General features: G+C 39.2%; 1 protein-coding gene across 18 annotated transcripts in view; it reads left to right on the top strand.

Annotated features, from left to right (window-relative positions):
- The window catches only part of DOCK10 (dedicator of cytokinesis 10), a 154,474-nt gene that overhangs the window by 75,494 nt on the left and 54,879 nt on the right, over positions 1-24,101 (top strand). For 12 of the 18 annotated variants that reach the window (XM_071812468.1, XM_071812463.1, XM_071812466.1 and 9 more), the window contains exons 5-15: positions 3,363-3,435; positions 3,751-3,882; positions 4,155-4,289; positions 7,767-7,956; positions 9,596-9,681; positions 11,763-11,846; positions 12,936-13,091; positions 14,669-14,890; positions 15,605-15,727; positions 16,337-16,419; positions 23,222-23,344. In XM_071812468.1, the coding sequence (XP_071668569.1) occupies positions 3,363-3,435; positions 3,751-3,882; positions 4,155-4,289; positions 7,767-7,956; positions 9,596-9,681; positions 11,763-11,846; positions 12,936-13,091; positions 14,669-14,890; positions 15,605-15,727; positions 16,337-16,419; positions 23,222-23,344 (1,407 nt within the window). The remainder of the gene's footprint in view (positions 1-3,362; positions 3,436-3,750; positions 3,883-4,154; positions 4,290-7,766; positions 7,957-9,595; positions 9,682-11,762; positions 11,847-12,935; positions 13,092-14,668; positions 14,891-15,604; positions 15,728-16,336; positions 16,420-23,221; positions 23,345-24,101) is intronic. The other 6 variants (XM_071812464.1, XM_065844305.2, XM_071812471.1 and 3 more) reach the window with 1 other exon arrangement.

The following is a 24,101-nucleotide window of genomic DNA, read 5'->3' as shown; positions in this document are numbered from 1 at the left end:
ATAAACTGATTCTCATGGTCCCTTTAGATCCTGTGTTCCTGTGGGTTTTGTGCTGCAAGCCTTCCCTCAGATCTGCTTTCTCTCTCGTATGTTGGTATTTTATGAACAGTGAATATGGTAGTACAAAAAGCCATTAAGAGCAGTTTTGCTAATCAGAGATTGTAAATGTACCTTTTCTTAAGTGCCCAGTGTACTGATTGTTTTAGAAAATTAATGCATTTAGTGCTCAAGAAAAATGTCTTCCATTTAACCCTAAGTATCTTCACTCTTATGAAATATGCATTTGATAGACGTGTTTGCATTGCTCTGCATGAAAGTACATTTTACCTGATTACATACATCCTCTTCTGTGAAGGTTATTTTAATATGGTGCTTTAATATGATTTACTTTAATGAGTTCATGCTTCAGGGATGTTACGGTGTCTCACGTTTTTTTCCTTCCTTTTTTTCCACCTTGCACAGAGGATTATAACAGTATTTTACGTGCAATACCAGACCTGACTGTGACTAAGGTACTTCCATTCACTGAGGGCGTGCTGCACCTTCCCATGAGCTTTCCCATTTAGAAACACACAAATTGGGGCTCAGCAGCCTTCTGCAATGCTGAAGGACTTCGTACGTGTGTGTTGGTGCCAGGCTGTGTTGTTTCATGCAGTCATACAACATGTCAAGTAATGGCTATACAGTGTAGCAGATTTTTATCAGTTATCCAAGTTATTCTTTCTGAATACTGACCCTTTCTGATTGGGGAGCAGCTGCAATGTGATGCCGACCACCTAGGGCATGTCCATGGTGCAATTCCATTGGAGCAGTGCTGCGGCACAAGGGAAGAGCCCAATGACACGTGCACAACACCACGACCAAAATGTTTAGCAATTGCTTTAGTTTTTCTCTGAGTGTGTTCCTCCTAGGAGATTTTTCTCAGGTCTCTCTACCCATTAAATTCCTCTCTGGGAGTTCTCACTACCTCTTTTTATGCTGTTTTTTATACTTTTTACTGGTGTGTTCTTGCTGCTTGAGCGCGTGGAAGGGTGAAGGAAGAACAGGGGTTGCATAGTGTGTGCTGTGGTGACAATGTGTCTGGAAACAGAAATAGTCATTAGCAAAATTTTTGCTGTCGTTTATAGAAAACCTGGAACATGTGGTAGATATTTCAGGTCTGGTCTCTTGGAATTCTGCATCTTCATATGGGTAGGAAGAAGCAGTAGGCAGGGAAAAAGAGCGTATACCAAACAGGACCATATCCTTACCAGGCTTTATCTGTCTGCCCTGGAATGATGAGGAGCATGCCCAAAAGGATTCCCTTCTGAGGAAGGAAAAACTTCTCTGAAGAATGACACAGGTCTGAGTGGATGGCTGTTCCATGGGTGGTCAGCGAGATCTGACACCTTAAGTAGTGGTCTGTCCTTTTTTGTCTCTTTTGAAGCTCTGCTGTGAGGACAGAAGGATTTCCATTTTCATAAGAAACTCACCATGTACTGGGGCTTGTGGAAGGGCTGTGGATTGGTGGGACAGGGTCACCTCTGAAACAGCAGAGCGGGGCAAAGCTGTAGTGTCGTATGGTGGGGGCTCACACCTCGCTAACCAAGCAGATTTGACTCCTCCTTCCCCTCCCCAGCAGTATCAAGGGCATTACCTTTGGGGTTTTACTTAGAGGTTTTTCAGTAGCTGACTAACTTGTCCTGTTACTGGTCCTCCAGCACATGTGTGCAGTGGCGTTACCTGTCCTTGTGTGGCCAGAGAGCATTGGTCAAGCTGGCTGCCCATCACCCAGGAATGCTGCCGTGCACTTTTAGCTCTTAATCATGAACACGCCAATAGGTTTTTTGTCTAAATATGTGAAGGCTTGAATGGCGTTTTCTGTAAAAGGTAGGATTTACCTTGAGATTTTTGGTTTGGGGTTTTTGGGTGAAAGGGAGTGTTTGTGTAAGATTTTTGAACAGCTGCCCTTCATTGCACTGGAAAAACCTTCAATGGATTTCCATCACAAATATTCTGAATATGAATGCTTTTACAGATACCAAAGATGTCAATAAATTGCAATTGTTCCTTTTATTCAAAATATTAATCAGTTGCTTACATTAAATAAACACCAAAACCAGAACAAACTAGAACAGAATAAAACACACTCATGTTCTGTGTGCACTTGGTTCTCCTGGCTCTCTGAAATGCCAACTTTGGTGGCGGTGGGGTGGTCACATCATGAGAACACAGACTTTGAAATGGGCAAAGCGAAGAGGAGATAGGCATTGCTTATTACTCTGATCCTCCTCATCTGTGACTTGTGCATGAATGAATATAAAATGAAAAGGGTCAAAATTACCACTTTTTATTTTTTTTTTTTTTAAATTAGTGATGCTTAACATTGTGGGCTAAAGTTCACCGAGTGGAGAGAGGAAGCTAGCTTAGGAGTGTGTGGTTTCTCAACTTCTGTTTGGATTTGCTTTCTTGCATGATACCGAGTAGTGTTCCTCTGTTCCCATTCTCAGGCTGGGCAGACAAAAGCAAGTTCTGGAAAAGTCCTGCTTCCTGATAAATGATGCCTTTAGCATGACAGCTTTTGTAGGTTTTCGTATGATAGCTGGAGGTTTCCAAGATGAGATTTGTAATCTTCAGGACTTCAAGAATAATGTTGGTATATCTCAGGCTGCAGAAAAATCAATTTTTTTTTCCATTTAAAAATATCTTTGCATTTTTAGCTTGTGTATTTGGCTGTTACTTAAGGTTTAATTCTGCAACATGTGAAGTACTCTGGGCCTAAGTACAATTATTTATGTGCTTAAAAATAACAAAGTGCTAGAGTGCTTTTCTTTTTCATATTCAGTTTTGCTTTTAAGTCCACAAGATGAAGATCTTAAATGACACTACATCAAAAAGACATCTGGGTATTTTTTAAAAATTACTCTAGGTCTGTGCTCATCATATTGAATAGTAAAAATATCTTGAAATATTGAAGAAATGTAGAAGCTGTAAGCTGAATATTCCAATGGTCTTCTTGGTTAGAAAAATCTATTGAAGAGTTCATTCTCATTTATTTAACAACCTTTAAATGGGATATGTCTTTGGAAATTGTTTGAGTTTTGTTGCCTGTTGTGGTGGAAGAGCAGTGAAGAGAACAAGAAGTGGTATTTCATCATTTATATAGAACTGTTGCATCTTCATAGTGTTGAAAAAAATATATATGTAGCTTAAGAAAACAGGTGTATTCTGAAACTACAGTGATTTATTTAAGTAAGAGCATCCCAGCAATAGGTGCACTGGAGATGCCATGGGAGCTCAGGATGGTTGCCTCCCTGAAATTGCAGGTACAAAATTATTTTTAAAAAGAAAAAAAAATTAAAGACTTTTTCTTCCTCTCCCAGAAATGAATGCAGGCCAGAGAAACTGCCATCACATTCCTTTGAAATCGATCATGAAGATGTGGATAAGGATGAAGTATGTGTTCTGTTTTTTTGGTGGGTTTTTTTTGCCTGGGAAGAAGTTATTTATTGTTTTAAAATCAAATAAAGAATGATAATGGATATATCACCTATAAAAAAAAAATCATATTTTAAATAACTCCGAATTTTGTGGAACAGCTTTGTCTCTTGTGTCATCATGTGCACAGCAGGCATATTACTAATATCTTATTTTAAAAGGTATGAAAGGATGATTATTTGTTGTCAAGCAGATATTCACAAGTTACAGTATTCATTTGTCTTAGGATTCAAAAAACAAGTCTATGCAATATTAATCATGTCTTTCATACAGGATACAACATCCCACTCATCTTCAAAAGGTGGTGGTGGTGGTGGAGGAGGACTAGCAGCAGGAGTTTACAAGTCTGGATGGCTTTATAAAGGGAATTTCAACAGCACTGTAAACAACAGCATTACTGTTCGGGTAAGGGGATAGCATTATCCTTTCTTTCTTTCATTTGGATTTGTATCCCCCGTAGAGGCACACTTGTTTGCCATTGTTATTTAGCTGTTTATATCTCAGGTTTGATTACATTGCTTTAAATGATAGTAAAGTAATATTGCAGCTGTCTGCAAAATGCTGTGATTGAAGTGCAGTGAGGAGTTGCCTATTATTTAAACCCTGCAAATAAAATACCAGTTAAAGTAATTTGCAGTGCAACAATTGTCATTCTCTTTTTTTGCCCCCCACTTCAGTCATTCAAGAAGCGTTACTTCCAGCTGACACAGCTGTCGGATAACTCATATATTATGAATTTTTATAAAGATGAAAAAATATCAAAGGAGCCAAAGGGATGTATTTTCTTGGATTCTTGTACAGGAGTTGTACAGGTAAGTTTCAGTTCATTTCATTGTATTATATGAGTGTCAGATACATTTAAAAAGACAAGTTGAAGAACACATACATTAATGGAATAGCAGTTTTATGAAATGAAAACACCGTTAGTTTTGTGCTTTGAATTGGTGCAAGTGGTCAGAATGACAGGTTACAAAAACCACAGCTGGATTATGGTAGCAGATCACACAAATGCTCTTTGCCCATGGCACATATGAGAAAAAATATCGTGAAATGTTTCTTTTCACTGAAATTATTTTCTTAGCTGCCAGATTTTACCTCATGCTTACTAAGAGCATGTTTGCTTGTTGTGGATTAAAGGGACTCAGGTTACAAAGCATTGGCTCTTGGGCAGGTGGTAAATTTATCCTGTATCTTGACCCTCCTTGAAGATCATCACTTTTGGAGGTCATAGAGAGTCTTAATGGCAACAGGTAGGGCAGAACCTTATTGTTGTTTGTTGCTTGGAAAAATAAATAGCCAGAAATGTCTGATTCTACCTTTTTTTCTGTTGTTCCCCTTAAGATTGAGTTCTTAGCTTCCCCCCTGCCCCTATTCCTTTCCTCTAATTCTAATAACACATTTATTTTTTCTTTTTGCTTTTTTCTTGCTTTTTCTTTTGTCTTTTTTGTATTTTTTCTATTCCAAACAAGATGTTACTTGGCATAATATGTTGCTGTGGTTGATGTAACCCACATGTGTCACTAAATAAGGAAATTCTTTTTTTTTTTTTTAATTATTTTTTTTTAGCTATACTTCATTCTTCAGGACTTAACCAGTAGAGATTGGCAACAATGCTAGTGCAGACTGATTTGAGGGTTGCTTTGAAAGAAATCTTTCAGGTAACGCAAGGGAAGACCCCTGATAAACATAAGCTTTTGTTGATTGGGAAGTCTATTCTTCATCCCTAAACAGACCCTTTGGAGCAAGAACAGTAATTCACTCTGGGAACAAATATTTGCTGTCAGCCCTCTGCAGAACCTCATTCCTGCATGCAGGAAAGCACCCAGCTCTGTAGGGAATGGCTGTTTCCCCTGTGCAGCTCAAAAGGGTGTTTCTTTTTTCAAACAGGTGTAGGACAGGATGGAGAAAAATATGTAGAAGGATGATGATGTTTGCCTGTGTTAGTCCATTGGCTCAAAAGACCCTCACAGATAGCTTGAACAGTAGCAGGTGCCATACAGGGGATTCTTTTCTAGAAATCCTGTTTAGAAATTACTGCTTGCTCCTGCTTGCTGGCAGTGTGTGCTTTCTTTTAAGATGGGTCTCAGCCAGAGCTCTAGTTAAGCCTGAATATCCCTGAGTGTCCCTGCCCTGTTTCAGGTACAGGCTGAATGCACTCCCAAAGGGTGCCTGTTCTGCTGTGTTGTTTCTGATGACACACTATAATAGCAGAAATATCTTGACTGCAAGATTTCTGGCCTTTTTGACTAACCTCTGACAAAAAAAAGAAAAAAAAAAAAAGAAAGAAAAAAAAAAAAGGCTCAAGAAACCTTTGAAATCTCTCTCCTGCACTTTGACAGCTGCCTTCTAAACCTAGAGTGTACCTGCAAATCAGCCTAAATTCCTTGAACTGTATGTTCTCCTGTCACCTACCCTAGACACTAGTTTTCGTGATTGCTCTTAGATCGACATTCAGAACGGGATGCACAAATTTATGAGCTGTCTTCACTAGCAAGTGAGGGTCTTAGCCAAGGGGCAATAGGGCAAGTATCATCAGCTATCCAAGTCTGTGAGGAACTTAGCATCATATGGCTGAGAAACAAATGCTGGCTTAGAGTTTCCATAAACAGGCAGACTATAGAATGTGGAGAGAGTTGGGTAAAACTGAAGATTTAGAGGAAAACTGTGATGTGAAGGTTCTGATCTAATGAGTTTTAATACGACTATAAATTATTTAACTGTCTATGAATGACTTTGAGCTCCTGTTTGATAGAGGTTGAGTATCTAAATTGTATTAAACATCCTAGGGAAATCATCTCCAGATAAAATACAAAATACTTCCAAAACAACTGTGTTATTTTGAAACAATGACCCTGCAGGCATTATACAGCCAGATGTTTCATTTATAGCTCATCCATAGTTTTGTTTTGAGTCTTGTGTTATTTCTTTCTGGAAGAAATTTTAAACTTGAAATTAAGTGTTGAAATCAACCTCAAGGTCCACGTACCATATGGAAGGACTTACAGAGAAGCAAACTGAGAAATGGTACTTTTTCTTTTTTCTTTTTTTTTTTCTTTTTTCCCTGTTAACTGATCAGGAAGAAAATAGTTGGCTTTAGATTTGAAACAAGGACTTTGCTGTAGATCTCATCTGCTTGCCAGAAGTCTGAAGTGCAGATGGGAAAGTGGATATTGAAGTTTTCCTGCCCTGATGTTCTTAGGATTCAGTATGTGAGATGTATTAGATAATGTCTAATAGTGTTACAGTACCTGATGTAAAGATCTTGGCTATGTCTGTAAGGCAAAAGTACATATTATAATGTAGACAAGAAATGCATTCATTTTTTAATACTCTTTGTACTTACCAAAGATAAATTGAAACGTAACATCTTTCTTTATAGATTGTGCATGCATTGATATATAATCTGCTTGTTTTGAATGGCCACCACCTAAGATTCGTTTGGCACATTTTTGTTCAGCTTCTAGCTCATGGTCAAGCCATCATGTTATATCAGTAAAACCAGGTTTCAGTTAAATTTTAGTCCTTGTTTTACATTAATTTGAGTGTATACAGTGATTGAAGGATCAAGAAAAATATTGGACACATGAGAACCAAATGCTACAAAACCCAACACTATTCTTACCATATGTTGGGTGAATTAGAATTTATATCCCTGGAAGAATATCCACGTCAATGAAGTACTTGAGAGGAAAACTATTTCCTACCAAGAGAATTTCCAGTAGCAGAACTGAAAAATAACACCCAAGCACGCACGTGCACGGATACAATCCCAAGTCAGTTTGAAAAGCCAAGATTTGACTGACTCTGTTGATCCGAGTAGCTCCAGAAGTTGTTCAGTCTTAACTGATTTCTGAGCTGGGTCATGACATGTAATATATAGACTGGAGCAAGTGATTAACAACAGATTGGGTAGTAATCTTCTAAATCATCTCTGCTGCTGGAAAAAAGATGTTCATGGAACTTTATCCTTGGCTTCTTGGACTCTGCCTCTGCTAATCAGTATCAGATTTTGCCTCTGTTCCTCTTAAATAAAAATATCATTATCATCTCTCAGTTCTGGGGTTGAATTGTTCTTCATTTGTCAGCATCACTTTAAGGTTAGATGCATCAACAAAGTGAAGGCAATTTTCTGGAATAATGAAAACACAATAGTGGCACTGGTGTCCATAGTCAGTGGTTGTAGAAGTCTGAAGTATTAGCAGGGAGGATGCATCAGTGCTCCTTTGGACTTAAGCAAACAGGAGAGTGTTGGTGGAGTGTTTATTTTTCTTTTCCTTTTGTTCCAACAGAATAACAGGCTTAGGAAACATGCCTTTGAGTTGAAAATGAATGACCTCACATACTTTGTGCTGGCAGCTGAAAATGAGCAGGATATGGATGACTGGATTTTCACTCTCAACAAAATCCTGCAAATAAATCCAGAGGGAACCATTCAGGAGAGGAAAAGTGCAGATCTCACTGATCTGAAACTTGGTAAGAGTGAGTAGTCTGTTACATTGTTTTTTGAAATTTTCTTGAATGAAATGCAAAAAATTGCACCTTCAGATATCATCGTGGAATCACTTTAACTACCTGAGTCTGTAATGGATTCTGCACCTATTGATTTCTAAGGAAGCAACACCAGTCTTTTGGCAATCCCTGAACAATGTCAGCACACTCCACACAGATCATTTCCAAAAGGCTGTGCGGGGAGGTGAAGCTGCTCCCCACAAAGTCAGCAGGAGCAGCGTGCCTCTGCTTTGCATATTCAGCTCATTTTCAAATGTAGTCCTCTCTATCAATGATCTTGCTAGTACTTTGTGGTTTACTGTCTTGTGAGCCTGAAAGTTTTAAAGAGTTTTATGCTGGAGAGAAGTTAGATCATTTTTTTCCAGTGTTTCATTTTCTTTAAAAATCTGGAGCTAATAACTAAAAAAAAAAAAAAAAAAATCCCAGCTGTGCTATATTGCTCTTTCCCTGGAAGCTTATTGACTTTTCATTTCTTGCTTTTGTGAGTTTGCGTATTAGTATGCTCTCACTGCGGAAGAAAGAATTAGATGCCCTGTTATACTGCAGTCTTCATGTGGCAGTAATTCATTCCTCCACATAATAAATCCATGTTCAGTTTGGATGAACACCAGCTGAAATTCTAAGACTGAAAACACTTGCAACCTTAATACAGATTTGAACTGTTTGTGCTCTGAGCTGAATCAAAACTTTGAATCCACATCTATCTGAGTCTTGGGGAAGTTCAGAGCTAATTGAAGTTTTTAACCTGGTATTTATATTAAATTCTAATTTTGGATGGACAGGATGCTCTTCATGTAGCCAAAGATGTTTTTATAATTTGGAGGCACAAGAGACTTGCACTTCAGAATCAGAGAAGTACTTCTGAAAATCCCACCTATAAGGGATATTAATGAAACAGGAAGAAATATGTGCTTAAAAGGTCAAAGACATAAGGCTAACAGAAAACAGAAGTCTCTACTGGTAAAAACCCTGATAACAAGCAACAGGAATGTGCTATGGAGTTAAGTTGTCAAAAGGCATGTTGGTTTTTTGGGGGAAGAGCCCTTAATGGCTGCATTGACCTATTTCACGTTGTGCTGAATTACCTAGTGAAAGCAGAAGGGTCCCTGATGAGGTAAGTAAAGAAAAAGGGTTGCTGCACAGTGCTGTTTTCTGGATCCATGAATTTGCAGCTCATGGAGTCCCCACTGCTGCCCTCCCCTTCCCAGGAAGTGGGTACGGTCCTACCTGCCTCACTGAAGACTCCCTTTACTGGTAGTCCAAAACCTTGTGGCTGATACAAACACTCCGTGTTGCCTCAGAAGGGACTAAGGGAGCAAAAACAGTGTTTTTGTGGGTGTGAATATTTGTCATGGGTGAACACGTCAGATGTTTCACTGGGTGGAGTCAGGCCTCCCATTCTAAAGCTTAAATACAGACCAAGTTACAGTAAGCACCAGTGGGAGATGACGTTGAAGAGGACAGAGGTTTACGTTAGTATCTCTTCCATTTGCTAGCCTGATGATGGTAAAGGAAATAGAAATAAGTAGCATGGGAAAGATTTTTTTTTTAACACAATGGTAATAGCAAGTATAATAAAAACATTTGCATTTTTTTTCTTCTTTTCAAGACCCTGCAGAAGTTTCAATGAATTATGATTGCTCTCAAGATGAGACTGATTCTTCAGAGAACGCCTGGCACCCAGACTTTGCAAAAGTAATGAATATTATATTTATCTTCACAAGCGTAGAAAGTGCTACATAAGTGAAAAATGCCAGCCAATAGATGATCATTAATAGTGTGAAAAGTTTGAAAATATAGCACAGCCTGTTGTGATTGTTAGAGCCACGACAAATGGCAGGAATAATTTTCTTTCTGAACAGCTGATGGCTTTGTTTAAATCAGAAAAGCTGCATTGGATGTAAAGAAATTATGTGCTCCCTAGAGCAGTTTGATTTAGACCTGTGAAGTCAGTAAGGATCTGGTCCCTGCAGTTTTCTGTGAAATAGTTACTCTTTTTAATTGTATTTCAGAAAAGTTTGATCTTTGGAGAGCCAAGTTTTCCTGTATGACCTGTAATATCATTGAAAGATGCATGTAGTGTCAGGGGAGGGCGTTTTGTCCCCTGGGTCTCATAAACTGCTTCATGTGCATGAGATAGTTGTAGATGGTGCTAAGAAGCTTTTTGATGAAAAGCTGGGTTGGAAAATATTTCACTGCTTAAATGAATGTATGATCTGTTTGTAATCCTTTCTCAGTGAGCTATTATAGATACTATCTACACAGCCAAATGCTATTTGAGGATGTTACTCCCACAGATTTGAACTGAAAGCTGTATATGCAAATGAGGATAGAATTTTTTCTATGTTTTACTGTAGTTTGTATTTACACATATGTAATGGTCACCTAGAATTTAAAATAAAATAAATAAAAGCAAAACAACCAACCAACCAGATAAATTGTAACTGAGCTTATGCATTAGGGACAACAGTAGTATCCGATCATCTTGTCTGTGGGTAAATGCTTTCTAATGATTTAGTTAATGCAGATATCTCAAAGACCACTGGTGGCCTGCAAGGCTGAAATAGCTATTCTCCGTGTTATGCAATGCTTATATTGACCTTTACACGGTTAATTCCCGTTCCGCCTGCCGTTGCTCTGTAGGCCTGGCTGCAGCAGTGGTCTGTGGCCGGTCCCTATTCCATGGCGGGTAAATCTCCTTATCCCATCTCTGCCTAACCTAATCCACCAGAGACACATCAGGATCTGCTTTTGCAAGTCAGTCCGTGGATGAGGCATGTTAGGAAGTGAACATGGAGCTCTTGATGTGCTGCTTCTGCTTATTACTCAGTGTGTGTCAGCAATATCATGCTATTGTGAAAAACACAAACCGTTGAAAGGGACCTGAACAAGGGCATAGCCTGTACCATGTCCGCTAAGGTTTGTACTCAGTCTTGGGCAACCAGGAAGGAGGGGGACTCCGTTAATAGTTTAGACATTGAAAAATGAAGAAAATTATGAAAAACAAAGTACGAAGAAAGAGTGAAAGATTTGTGCATGTTTAGACTGAGAAAAAAAGGTTTCAAAGGTATCATGAGGGATTTGTAAGGGGAAGGGAATGTGTAGAGTGTACTTCACACCTTGGATGAATGGATTTGAAGAATGGGGAAAATATTATCAAAGTTAGACATAAGGATAAATTTTATAAGGCAGGATAGGAAAGCACTAGGTGGCTTCAGGAAGTTGTTGGGTTGGTTTTATCAGAGAGCTTATTCTTAATTTAGACATGTGTCCATCAGAAATAAAATGGGTGTGACTGATCCTGCCATGTGGCAGAAGGATGGGTGGGAAGAGGACCCACAGCCTCACCTCTGGTGACACGCTGCAGTTGGTGTGTCTGCCCCTGGAGCTGCTCTTCCCTGCTCCCCTTTCTGCACAAGTGGTTTTCTGTGGGGCTGGTTCTCTTTTTTTCCTTGACGTCGAAATTCCTAAAGTGATTTTGGGACAGCAGTCCACTGTTTTCAATATCTTACACAATGGATTCTTTAGTAACATATATGAACTTGAATTACTGAATTGATCTAATATGAGGGTTACTTAGAAGTATATCATGGCCTGAAAATCCCTGCTTCACAAGCATATAACCTTCAAAGAGTACTTGAAGGTGCTTTGGGATAACTGCTGCAGAAATTAGAAGAGTTGTTACAAGTGAAACATCGATTATTAATTTAGAAGTCTAACAACTCCGTGGATTTCTGTTCTTGTGCAGAAAACTAATCTATTATCTGTTGCTACAGTACATCACAGAAACAGAAGAAACAGTGAAAACCTCTCGAAATACAGAGCGACTAAATCTTTTCTCTTTGGATCCTGATATAGCAGTAAGTGAATGATCTTTTCTTTCCAGTTCTTAGAAGTTTTAAAATGCAGGTGCTCTGAGCTAACTGGGTTAGCTCAGGCATCAGAGTGGTTTGGAGTTTAGCAAGCAACAGGGTACACCCGAGAGGTGAGGGCAGCTGTCTCTAGTCCTTAGACCACTCTATATAGACTCTACCCATATCTGATCACAGAATGCCCCAGGATGAAAGTGACCTCTGAAAGTAATCTAGTCCAGTGTAGCTGGGCTTTGAGTCATTAAAGCAAACTGACAACATCACAGGAGCAGAACCTTCTCTTGGAATGGGACTGTTACAAGAACAGTGTTTTTATTGTTATTCATTACACTGAATTTGACTACAAAAAAGTGAATGGATGTAAAAAGTAGTGGGGAGGTACAGCTGGAGGTACCAGAGGCCATCTATGTGAAAAGAAAGGTTAGCAGGAAATATAGCAAATTGCTTTTCTTTTTATCTTCAGCTTGCTTATCATTTCATGTCAGAGTTCATGATTCAAACAATCTTATTCCTTGCACTGAAAGTACATCTGTTGATGGTTTAACTGGAAACTTTAATTAAAAAGAACACTTCATTAAACTTGGGATCATTATATATTCAAACTTGAACCTGTTGTCAATCAACTGTAGTACTAGTATTAAGAATACTAAGTGAATTGAAATAGTAGTGTGGAGTATAAGGGAAAAGAAGAAGAAAAGTCTGAAATCTAATCCTAAAATGGGGTGTTATAGCCTGAAAAATATGAGGCTGTTTGATCTATAGGGGGAAATTAAAAGCTAAAGTTTCAGAAGCAATAAATAAACAAGAAAAAAACTATATTCTGAAATCATAGGAAACCTAACTTGGGTCTCTAATTCTGCCTCTGACAATTGTGTATGTCCTCAGGCAATCTTTTTGCTTTGCTTCCTCATCTATAAATTAGGAATAACACTTGTTTACTATGGTAATGTGAAGATATCAGCAGTGACTTTTTGAGGTTTTCAGTTGCTTCAGTGATTGTCAAGACCTTAAAAAGCATACTTAGTTTTGGAATGTCGTGCTTTTCCCACGTATAACAAATTGCCCAACTTATTTCAGTCATTGAATCCTCAGAAAAAGGAGTTTCCAGGGACAAACTCGATGGTCAAACCATTTGAAGAAAAGCCTGCAAAGAGGATTCTGATAACTTGCAAATCCCTCAGTTTGAATCTCCAGGCCTGTGTTACTGAAAATGAAAATGATCCTTCAACCAATGTAAGGTTTACTTATTTCCCTGTGATTTTTCTCTTTTTTCTTTTTTCCTTTCTTTTTTATTTTTTTTCTCTCTTTTTTTTTGTTTTTTTCTTTCTTTCTGTGCACTTGTTGCTTTGGAAAGAAAAGATAAAAGCAAGTTGTGTATGTATAAATACGCACACATGCTGCATTCGCTCCTCCTCTGACCATCCCTTTGGAAGGAATAATGAAACTGATGAACTTCTCAGTAAAGAATAATTTTGAAGCTGATTTAGATTGCAGACTTTTAGCTACAGTTCAATGGGGAATTAAAAATGTTAAAATCCTTGACAAACAGTTGCTGTAAGGACAAGTTTAACATGCGAAGACCCGTGTAAGGTGGCAACTGAATATCTGTTGGTGAACCTTTTTTTTTGTTTGTTTTTCAGAGAGAGACCAGGAACCAAGCAGATTAAATTACAGAAGAGAAGGCAAAATAGAAAGTACTAGATGCTTCATCTATTGGAAAAGCCCAGCTAAAAATAGGACAAAACATAAAATTGTGCTTATTCTTACTTGAAGACAAAGGGGCAGGGAAAAGCGAGATGTAGCTGTCAGTCCATAGCTTTTAGTTCTCCTCTGAAGCAGGAAAGTTTTAAGAAATTAGTGTCCTGGCAATTCAGCTTTCATACATTACATATAAGGCATTGATTATATTTTTTCTTTTTTTTTTCTCCTTCCTCATTTGAAGATGACCTCTATAGTGAGTGCATATTCAGCATGATGTAATCAATACTTTTTTTTGGCAGACTGGAATAACTGTCTAAATAAAGTCATGATAACCGTACCAAGGGTATGCAATAATTCACTACAGGGACTGAAAAAAGCACAGAATGTTTTGCCCGCTATGCATTGTTCCTGATCTCCAAAGTTAAGATTCTGATTTCTGGACAGCTCAGAAGGTGTTTTTCTGAGACTTTTTTACTTCATCAGAACTATGGAGACTCTTTGGAGGTTACTTGCAGTCGTAGGACTTAGTTCCCTGGTACTACATGGTAGAATGAGTGGGTGCTGTCAGAGCCATTTGAATGCTCTTGGTCTCCTAGCAAAATGGAACATGTGTTCCTCACAGCATAATACACCCACGTATTTGTGCTTGTACCAGTAAACATTTTTCATGTACTTATATTTGCCATCTTTGTGCCACATTTCTGACGATCCTTGGAAAGTCTACCCTCACTCTTTCTTTTATAATGACTCTGGATCTATGTTTTTAAAATTCTGTAATGTGTTTCTCTGGGGCTCTATTTAATTACTCTAATAATTATCTATGAAAAATAAATTTGTGGTTTTATATTCTACAATTTTCTAACTTAGCTTTCAATTACTGTTCTAGCATAGTGTTAACAAACTACCTTTAAAAGTGCCTAAAATCCCATGGTGGGAAATTAACTTCAGCAGGGGTGTGGGTGAGCATGTGTTTTTAATGAATCTCATAATTTGTAAATAATATTTATTTCCTTTCTTTCTTCCTAGTTGCAGGAATCTATTAGAAGATAGAGTTTTACCCCCTTGCTCTCAGTTACTGCTATATTATGTTTTTACTATGTTTTCTCCAGGTAGAGCCTTTCTTTGTGAGTGTGGCCCTGTATGACATCAGGGATGGCAGGAAGATCTCTGCTGATTTTCATGTGGATTTGAACCACATGCTGGTTAGACAGATGATTTCAGGTTCTTCATTTTCATTAGAAAATGGCAGTGTTGAAAATACAGACTCAAATGAAATGGAAGAACCGCAGGTCAAGGGTTTCCCAGAAGAATGGCTGAAATACCCAAAACAGGTATTCCACATCTGATTTGCATGACTTAATGACTTCTGTGACTTGTTTTAGTTCAGTAGTAGTATTCATCTTCATCAGAAAATTTATCTCTACTACCAGTGGGTTTTGTTTTCAAGAATACTCTCTTTTTGTGTATCATTGGTACTTGTATAAAAGTGCTTGGTTTCTGAGCTCCCTGTATAGGCTTTAAAACCATTTACAATCAAAATTTGGAAGAAGTTGGTGTCTGTTATTTAGAGAAACCACCCATGTTTCCTGTGCTCTTTGAGTTCATTGGTTCACCTCTCTCAAACCATCCAAACAAAATCGCAACTTAAAGCTACACTTAGGCACTGCATTAATCTCATTGTTGCTGTTGCTGTAAGCCTTACCCCAAACCCCACACATTATCTTTTCTTCCCTACGTCATTCCCCGGAGATGTGACTGATTTAGGCCAGCATTTAAGTAGCATCCTGGAGGATCAGTTAGGTTAGGTGATGCCAACATCTTGACTCGAGTCACTCTGTTTGCAAGGTGCTGCATGTGCACACGCTTGCTTCAGCACTAGCACAAACATTTTGTTTTCTGTCTGGCTGTATTGAATATGTTGAGATAATAATACTCAATAATCCTCTCTGAATTTGGTTTGTTAGCGTTTCCATCAACAGAGAACACTGGCAGTATTTCATTTCTCCAGTGTTGCTATATACTTTTAAACTGTTCTCTCTCTACAGGCTCTCTTCTCTATAAGTAATCCTCATTCTGAGATTGTATTGGTGGCAAAAATAGAAAAGGTGCTTACAGGAAACATTGCCAGCAGTGCTGAACCTTACATTAAGAATCCTGATTCTTTTAAGGTAACGTAACAGGATGATCAGTTCCTTCTTTGTGCGCTTCAGCCTTTTGGAAGCTGAAGATGTTGCAAATTGTGCTCACAGACCTCACCAGGGTGTGGCTGCTGAACAGGACAAGCTCACAGGAGGCCTGCACCTAAGAAAGCAAATGTCCAAGCTCCATTGACTGAATGAATGCATTTTGTACCATTTTTGTCTGCAACATACAAATCCATTTGTGGTGCATTCCTATGCTAGTTATGCCTTAACAGAGTGAAATTCTTTTTCAGCAATCTTTTAGAAATTACAAGGTAGTGCACTTCATCTATGAGCAAAGTTGTTTCTCTCTGAGAAACATCTGCATTGAGTACATCACAGAAAACTGGAATCATAACTGTAACTAACACAATTCTGATGGAAGGGATGGTGAAGGGGTTCAGTTCGTCAGCAGCATTGTGTTCATCTGTGATGTCTTTGCTGTCTGCCCAGAATGTTTTCTTATGGGCAGTATCAGTTTAAATTATTTTGGGGACACTATAACCTCTCCATCAGAGGAGTACTTGTATGTACTTTGTGCTGCATTTCACATATTATAATGGTATTGATGAAATACTTCATATTTTTTTTTTATAGTGTGCACAGAAAGTATTAAAATCCAATAAACAGTTCTGCAGCAAGCTGGGGAAATACCGTATGCCATTTGCTTGGTCAGTGAGGTATGTATTAGTTCTTTTTTATAATTTTATAAGCATCTTATAGCTTATTCTGCTCTTGGACTTGTATGCTTTTATTCTTCTCACTTTTTCTGCCTGAAGCTAAGCAAAACTTTCTGTGTGGTCTAGGACCCCAGAAGATCCTGCAGCTATATTATTTCATTGTCCTGTTTTTCACTCAGCTGACTGTTGGTTACTTTTCCATTAAATGTTACTGCAGTGAAATATTTTCTTCAGGTATGTAGTGAAGTTACCAGGGAGTAGCAAAGGTGACTGACTGAATATCGATTTATCATGAGCTCCGCCAGTGATTTCGCACTAAAAATTACCAGAGAGATTTCAAAGTCAGAGGTCTCACAAGAATTTTCTACAAAGATAATTATGGTCTGAAATAGAGTTGCACTGACTGCAATATAAGGGCACAAGTCTGAGGCTCTGTTCTTGTTATGGTGCCTGTCAGGTTTAAGGAAAAATCTAACATTTTTGATGTTATGGTCCCCCTAAAACTGTGACTTGAGGGTGATCCTGAGAGTACTCAGGGTGATGCTTCAGGTACTCTTGCATTTTTAGTGGTGAGTAGGTGACAGCGGTTATTTTCTTGTTTGGTAAAACAGTTGGATTTTATTGAGGCACCCCTGTGCTGCTTGATCCCCTTCTGCCAAATTAAGTCACAAAACTAGATATGACTTTCTTCTTTTTGTTCTTCCTTTAGGTTTCTGTGCAATTCCCTTCTCTGTCCTCTGTGTTTTTTCCTTCTCAGTCTTCTGTAATTTCCTCAGCTTACTACTGCCTTGGGATGAGAGCACTCCCTGAGTGATGCTCTCCAGTGTGTGCTCTCACTTCTCTCTGCCATGCACAGAGCAGGGAATATAAAATTTTATATTTCCTATAAAAAGGAAAGCAGTCAATTGCTGAATGGAAAGCATTCCTTCTTCTCATGACCATGAGGCATGGCTGTGTGGCTCTGTGCTTCTGGTGTGGAGGTGCAGAGCACTACAAGTGCACATTTTCCACTGCCATGTGTAGGGGAAAGCTTATGATTTTAGAATATGGTGTTTAGATAGCAAAAAAGAAAACACACAGTAAGAGTTCACTTATTTTTTATTGACATACATTTTTGCCAATATCCAGTAGGAACAGAAGTAGGTGCATGCTCAAGAGAAAGGCAAATAAGTGCTCTGATCTGTCATCGCAAGCTCAAGGATACTCATTAATATTTACTACTTCTGTGTAGCCAAAAGACCATTCATCAAAATTTAATTGATGGGTGTCTCTTGGGTTGACAGAGCTGCTTTTAGCATGTAATGGACTGTACAATGGGAAAAGGTGCAGGCTTGGCATCAGACTGACTTAAGGCTTTTTATTAACTCTGTCCTGCCCATCTGTGGCCATATCATCAGTGATGTGTCCTGGGCCTCAGTCGTTGCTGTAGCTGCCTTTAGGTGGCCTGAGGATTTTAATTAGTTCAGGGTCCGGCTAGCCAGTCATGCATGTGGAGGAGGCTAAGGCATTCTTTTGCATCTTCAGCAAATCTTATCTTGGAGCATTTCTTGAAGAAAAAAAGAAAAAATAAAAGGAATATTTCTTTCTTATTTTGAAGTTAGGGCATTTCCCTTTCATAGCGTTCTCCAGGTGGCAACCCCTGGTTGTCCTTTGGTGGGAGGGAGCAGGCAGGACAGGAGCCAGGTGCGGACTGTGTGCTGTGCTGGTGGGCAGGTGCTGGGCTGTGTTTGTGCAGCAGCCGCACTGCTCACTCGTGGTGCGTAGTGCTGTGCACGGCCCAGGACTGGAGCTGCAGGTCCACGCTTGCTCTGCCCAAGGCAAGTCCAACAGACGTGAGTGGAGTCTTACTTCTGTCCCTGTTTGTAAGGTGGATAGAGCCTTAGATGCCTGTCAAGCTAGAATGCACTGAGCAAATGGTGCTTTTCAGAAAATTCTCCTCTTCTTTCAGTTCTGTGTCATTTTAGATATTTTATCATTAAAATACCAGTGGGCAACTCCTTGGTTATCTCTTACATAGTATTGTAACCGCATAAATGTGTTTTGTACTAATGGGCCACATGGATTTGGAATAAGGAGTAAAATCTTGATTAGATCAAGCTTGTCTAATAAATAGTGTTCCACCAGATTTAAATCTGTATCTGAGCTTTTTGAGTTCTGATAATGGTATATGACGGCAGCAGCTTCCAGTCACCACAGCCCTGTGAGCAGAAGCAGTTGCTGCTGCTTCACCCAACAGTGTGTACTGGGTAAATGAACAGAGATTTTTCTTTTTGGAATTCCGTGCAGAATGGTTAATTGGCACAGACTGAAATGTGGCAAAGGGCATAAGGTAGGAGGAGAGCTAAAGAGCTCCATTGAGAGGAGCTTGCTTGTGTGATAGTCAGTACAGGGGATATGGGAACACCTGGCAGCCTGGGCCTTCCTTGGGCTGTTTCCTTGAGACTTTTTTTCAATGGAAGACCTTGGCTTGAGTCCCATACTTTTTCAGTTTCAGAGATGGCAATGACTTGTTTTACTTGGTATTCTCTCCAAAATTGCAGGCTCTTTTTTCAATGTGCAGTCCACAGTCTTATAAAAGCAGATCAAAAAGACCTCTGCATCATACTATACTTTTGCTTTCCCTAGGGGAGGATCAAATCATTCCTAAATGTGTTTTTCTAGCCAATATTTTTGGCTGTGATTTCCCAAATATAAATTGAAATATATGCTTGTGGTGTTAGCAAATGCACAGCAAGTTTAACATTTTGCAGACTTTTTAAGTGTGAGTTATGCAGATGGCCTGCACCAAGGGCAGAGGGCAGAGCTGGAGTTTGTGGCCATCACACAGTTCCAGCAGGCAGTATTTTTGGATGGCATCCTAATTCAGTGCTTCACTGCCCGTACCATTAAAAAGCTTTCCTCCCATCTGTAGAATTAATTATAGAAAATATACTTGGGTGTGCTTACCAGCTCTTAAACTTTGTCTTTGTAAATCACGTTATGAGCTAATATAGTTTAAAAATCATTGACCAAATACATCACGTCTATGAACTTGTTGGTATCAGTGATATTGCACAAGGCATTTATTAGGTCACTGAGTCAAATTCTGCACTCATTTACATATGTTAATGTATTAACATTACTCAGAACTCTCTTTGGTAAAAGCAAAGTGTAATTTGGCCTTATAAAATCTATTTCTATTTTCACAGCTTGAAAATAGAAGTTTCCACAGGAGGCTATTGCACTACAGGGGAAAAATGGTTTGGCTATGATAAATAGCAAAACCCCGGGTTTGGAAACGTGGTTTCCAGTTATTTCATTCTGGCATTAAGCACACTCCTGGTTTTCTGTGGAAATTTCCCCCCTCCCCTCTTAAAGCAGCTACAGATGACCACAGTGCGATTTTCACGCGTACGTTCAGTGACCCAAAATCCTGACAGTTGAGTATTGTGCATTTAACTGAAACTCTGTGATTAGCTCATATGGCATTCAGTTTGTTAGCATCGTTCAAAAGCATGACTCAGGGTTCCTCCCTGACTCCTTGCTGGCGTTGGTGCGATCTGTTTTCTGTACGCTTTCACAGGTATAATTACCATGTGTTAGAATTACAGTGTGTCAAATCCATCTTCCGTTCTCATATTCCTGCTAGAACTGCCAAAGTTTGCAAATATATGACTGAGCTACATATTGTAGATGTGGGGAAACTTCACTCACAGCGATCAGTTTTTACACTGCTATTCCTTGAAACCTTCTCCACCCTCGTAAACTTCACGTTATAGAGCCTAATATTTAAATCTTTCAGCAGCTTGTGCAGCTGCTGGTTCGGTTCTCAGCTGACGTAGGCTGATGGTGCTCAAGATAGTGATGCTGCCCTGATTTACTCTAGTTGCAGATCTCACACTGAATCTCTAACCCTGGAGATAAGCAATTTTTCCACAAATTGTAAACCGCTACTTAAGAAGTAGCTTTTTTCAGTGTTAAATTATGAACATCGTGTAGATTTTCAATGCTTAAAGAATTTTTATGATTGTGAACTATTAGCTGACAATGTCAGAACAGTAGAATCATAGAAACACTTTAAATACTGAGGTGATTATTCAGTTTCTTCAGTGAAATCTGTTAATTTGTTTTCCCCTAATTTAACACTTTTAGAATCTCTTCAGAATTTTAGTTTTCTTATTAAAATATGTCTGGTAAATAAGTAACTGGCAGTAAGGAATCATTAATATGTTAGACAAATATTGAACTCCTGGATTGTAAAAGTGATTTATTAAGCTTCCTTTTCTTTGATGTGACAGTTGCCATTCTGAAGTGCCTTCAGTATGTTCCCTGTGACAAGGAGCACTCTTGTGCCAAGCAGCCTGAAAGGATCTAGCATAACATGGGGTTGTGGTTACTTAACTGCAGATGTAATACACATAATACTTGCTGCTCTGGCAGTTCTTCAGCTTTAATGAGCCAGGAGAATGGAGACACCAGTATGGTTTGACCAGCAGAAAGCCACCTAGCTCTTCCCTGACTGTGTAAAACATACCTGTTTTTAAAAAGGTTTATCTTGTTTTCAGTGGACATCTAAATTGCTCTTGTAGTGGCAAGAGCTTTACATAACTGGAGCGTGGTGTGTAAGTTGGAGGGATAAAATAAGCTGGTTTGAATTGTGGAGACCTGGTTTCATGCCTTTAATTTTGTCCTAGATGTATTATTTAGGCTGGGATATGCTGCTGAAGTGACAAGGAGCACTTCTAGAGGTAGGGCCATGGTACCCAGGGAGCACTGATGCTGGGGGGTAGTGGATGTGGGTAGGAGGACCCTATAAAGTCCTTCTGACTCCAAACCAGAGTGGCCAGAGGGGAAGAGGTGATGCTGCTGTGTCCCTGAGCCTCCCAGGCAGCAACGCTCGGCACCACAGACCTGGTGTGAGCTGCTTCCAGTGCAGACCTGGGGCTTTTTCATTTTACACCATGAGCATCCCCAGCCCTGCCTTGATAAGTTCACCCACACCCTGGTCTGCTGAGCCGTGGTTTGCTCAGTGTCAGAGGCTGCTCTGAGGCTGGTTAATGAGCTCCAGCAGAGCCTGGGTTTGCTCAGCATCACCTTGCAGAGCCCGGTGGCATGGCGGGAATCATTCACTGAGTGTTTCAGTCCTTGCTGCTCATCTGGAGCAGGAAGGTGTGCTGAGTCCAAGAAACATCATAGTGTCACTAATACTGTAAAAATTATTAAATCTTTTTTCTTTTTTTTTTTTTTTTTTTCCTGACAGCAGTTTAATAGGATTTGTAAACTAAGTGGTGGCTGCCAGTAATTAGGTCTGATTTCTCCCCAGTAATTTAAGATTTTTCACATGGTGTGTTGGTGTGGACCTTATTGCCTCTTAACTGCTGGAGGCAAAAATCTGATAGAAAAGAGTTTATTATTCTCTACATTTACAAAGTAATGAAATAGTGGTGCTTCTCTCAGTTAAAAAGTTAAGACACAGTGCATTTATACATATCCTTGGGATCCTCTTCCAAAGGTTTACTCCATTATTTTGCATCTGGCAACAATTTGTTCTGGCATCAATTCTTCTTCTCACTGGCAGTGGAAAAGAGAAGTAAATTAAGGAAGCAAGATTGGCCAAGTGATTCACAGAACAGCACTTAGTGTCAAGAACATTTTACTTTTGTTAAGCAATGTTTTTACGTACTGCAGTTGAATCCAAGGTTCATTAATTTGGATGGCTGCTACATTATCCAGTCCAGCCAGCGTGTGTGACCTTTGGGGTCACACACAAAGGGCACTGAAACGTGTTAATTAAATCCTGGAAGTGTCAATGAGCAGGAATGGAAATATCTGGGAACGTTTTCCTGTGCACACAACAGCTGATACTCACTGTTCCCAGTTATGGATGGATATCCTTTTTTTCCATTTCATTTGGCAGTTTGCAGCTGGTTCACCAAACATTTAGTCAGTGCTCCACAAGCATGTTTTGTGAAGGAAACCCAAACCCCAGTGAGTTGTTGTCATGCTCCTAGAGGGGACAGAACAAATTTAATGCACAGGAAGATTCAGTAGAGATCTCTAACCTGATTGTGTGAAAGTGTAAATTTCTTTACATGGTGAGATGTAGCGATTGGGATTTGACATCTTACTGTGATTTCTGTTATTTAATATTATCGTTATTTTCATTGGGTAGTAACTTCTTGGTTGAAACTACCTATCGATGTGATTAATTCTTCAAAATGCTTCCTTGAAATCAGGAGTCAGTCTCTTGTTGGAGTGAGGAGTCATGTCCTTGATGTGTGAGCAAGATGGTCAAGTCCCAGTAGGCTCAGGGGTGGCGGCTCTGGCCAGGGTTGGGCTCTCCAGGGCTGCCCCAGGACCTCGCGGAGCGGCTGGAGAAGGCAGCCTTGCAGCCAGGGTGATGGAGGGGTGGGCAGGGGTGTGGAGCTGCCTCCGATGAGGTCCTGGACACTTCCAGCTCTCTCAAGGGAGACTTTGCTATAGAGGAAAAAAAATGCTGTTCTATAACAGCATTAAACCCTGGCAACTCTGAACTGCGAGCAGTCCTGCTGCACCCGAGGCCAGTGGGGACTCTCTGCACCGTGTAGTGTGGTCTGAATTCTTTGCAGAACTGAGACTGCACATGCAAATAAACTGAAGTTGCCTGTGCTTCCACAAAAGTACAGCTTGGAAGAGCTTTCTTGTGTGAAGCTTTGTAGGGAGCCCTTCAATTTGTGTAAGAAGTCATATCATAACACTGTTAAAATATTACATGACAATTTCAAATGTTCAAATATGTATATGAGGTAGTGTTTATAAACATGTCATTTTCTTTTCTTTATAGACCAGTGTTTAAAGATAATCAGGGAAATGTTGACAGAGACTCCCGATTCTCACCTTTATTCAGGCAAGAAAGTAATAAGATTTCCATGGAAGATTTGATTAAACTAATAACAGAATACAGAAGGTAAGGAACAGTTTTTAATATTGTTTGAGAAGGAATCAAAGCTTTATACAGCTGTGCAGAATAATTTTCACAGGTTTTTTTCTTCATTTAACACAGTGTGCTATAGTGGCCATGCTGAATTGGTGTTTTTCACATTAGCCTATTACCTGCCAAAGGCTGCTTTAAGTTGGATGATCCAGGAAAACTGAACTGTCATTTGGCACATTAATAAATGTTATTATAACCTAAAAAAGAGTGATTCCTTAAATTAGCTTCCATCAGTGGAGATGCAGGTGAAGTAACCAACAAGAGAACATTACCTCAGGAGAAAAAAAGGGAAAAAAAAAGATAGAAATGAAAAGTCATTCTTTAATGGTTTCCCCACTCCTTTGTTTTGTTTGTTCGAGTCTCCGTGACAAATTGCAGAGTGAACATTGGAAGGAAAAATCTTCTCCAAGTGTTTGACAGTGTGTAAATTACTGAATAGCAGTTTGGCTGGGTAGTCTTCCACACAGGTGTAAATCAGGTTAATTTTAGAGCAGAGTCTTTGTTTATACTGGATAAGTAAGGTGAGAATTGTACCTTTAATTTCTTCCTGTCCCTTGTACTCTAAATCAGTTAATCTAATTAATTTCTCCCGTTCCATTTATATAAAATCAGATCATAGAAAAAGTTAATGTCAATTGGTTTGGGTCCTTAATCTCTTGTGCCATCTTATTGTTACTGGTCAGGAAACTTTACTGAAATTCTCACAACTCTTATTAGTCATCACTACTGG

This window comes from Patagioenas fasciata, chromosome 9, assembly GCF_037038585.1.
Source record: "Patagioenas fasciata isolate bPatFas1 chromosome 9, bPatFas1.hap1, whole genome shotgun sequence".
In the NCBI taxonomy this organism is placed as follows: domain Eukaryota; kingdom Metazoa; phylum Chordata; class Aves; order Columbiformes; family Columbidae; genus Patagioenas; species Patagioenas fasciata.
The sequence above is the reverse complement of the archived record's forward strand: the minus strand, read 5'-3'. Positions and strand labels throughout refer to the sequence as shown.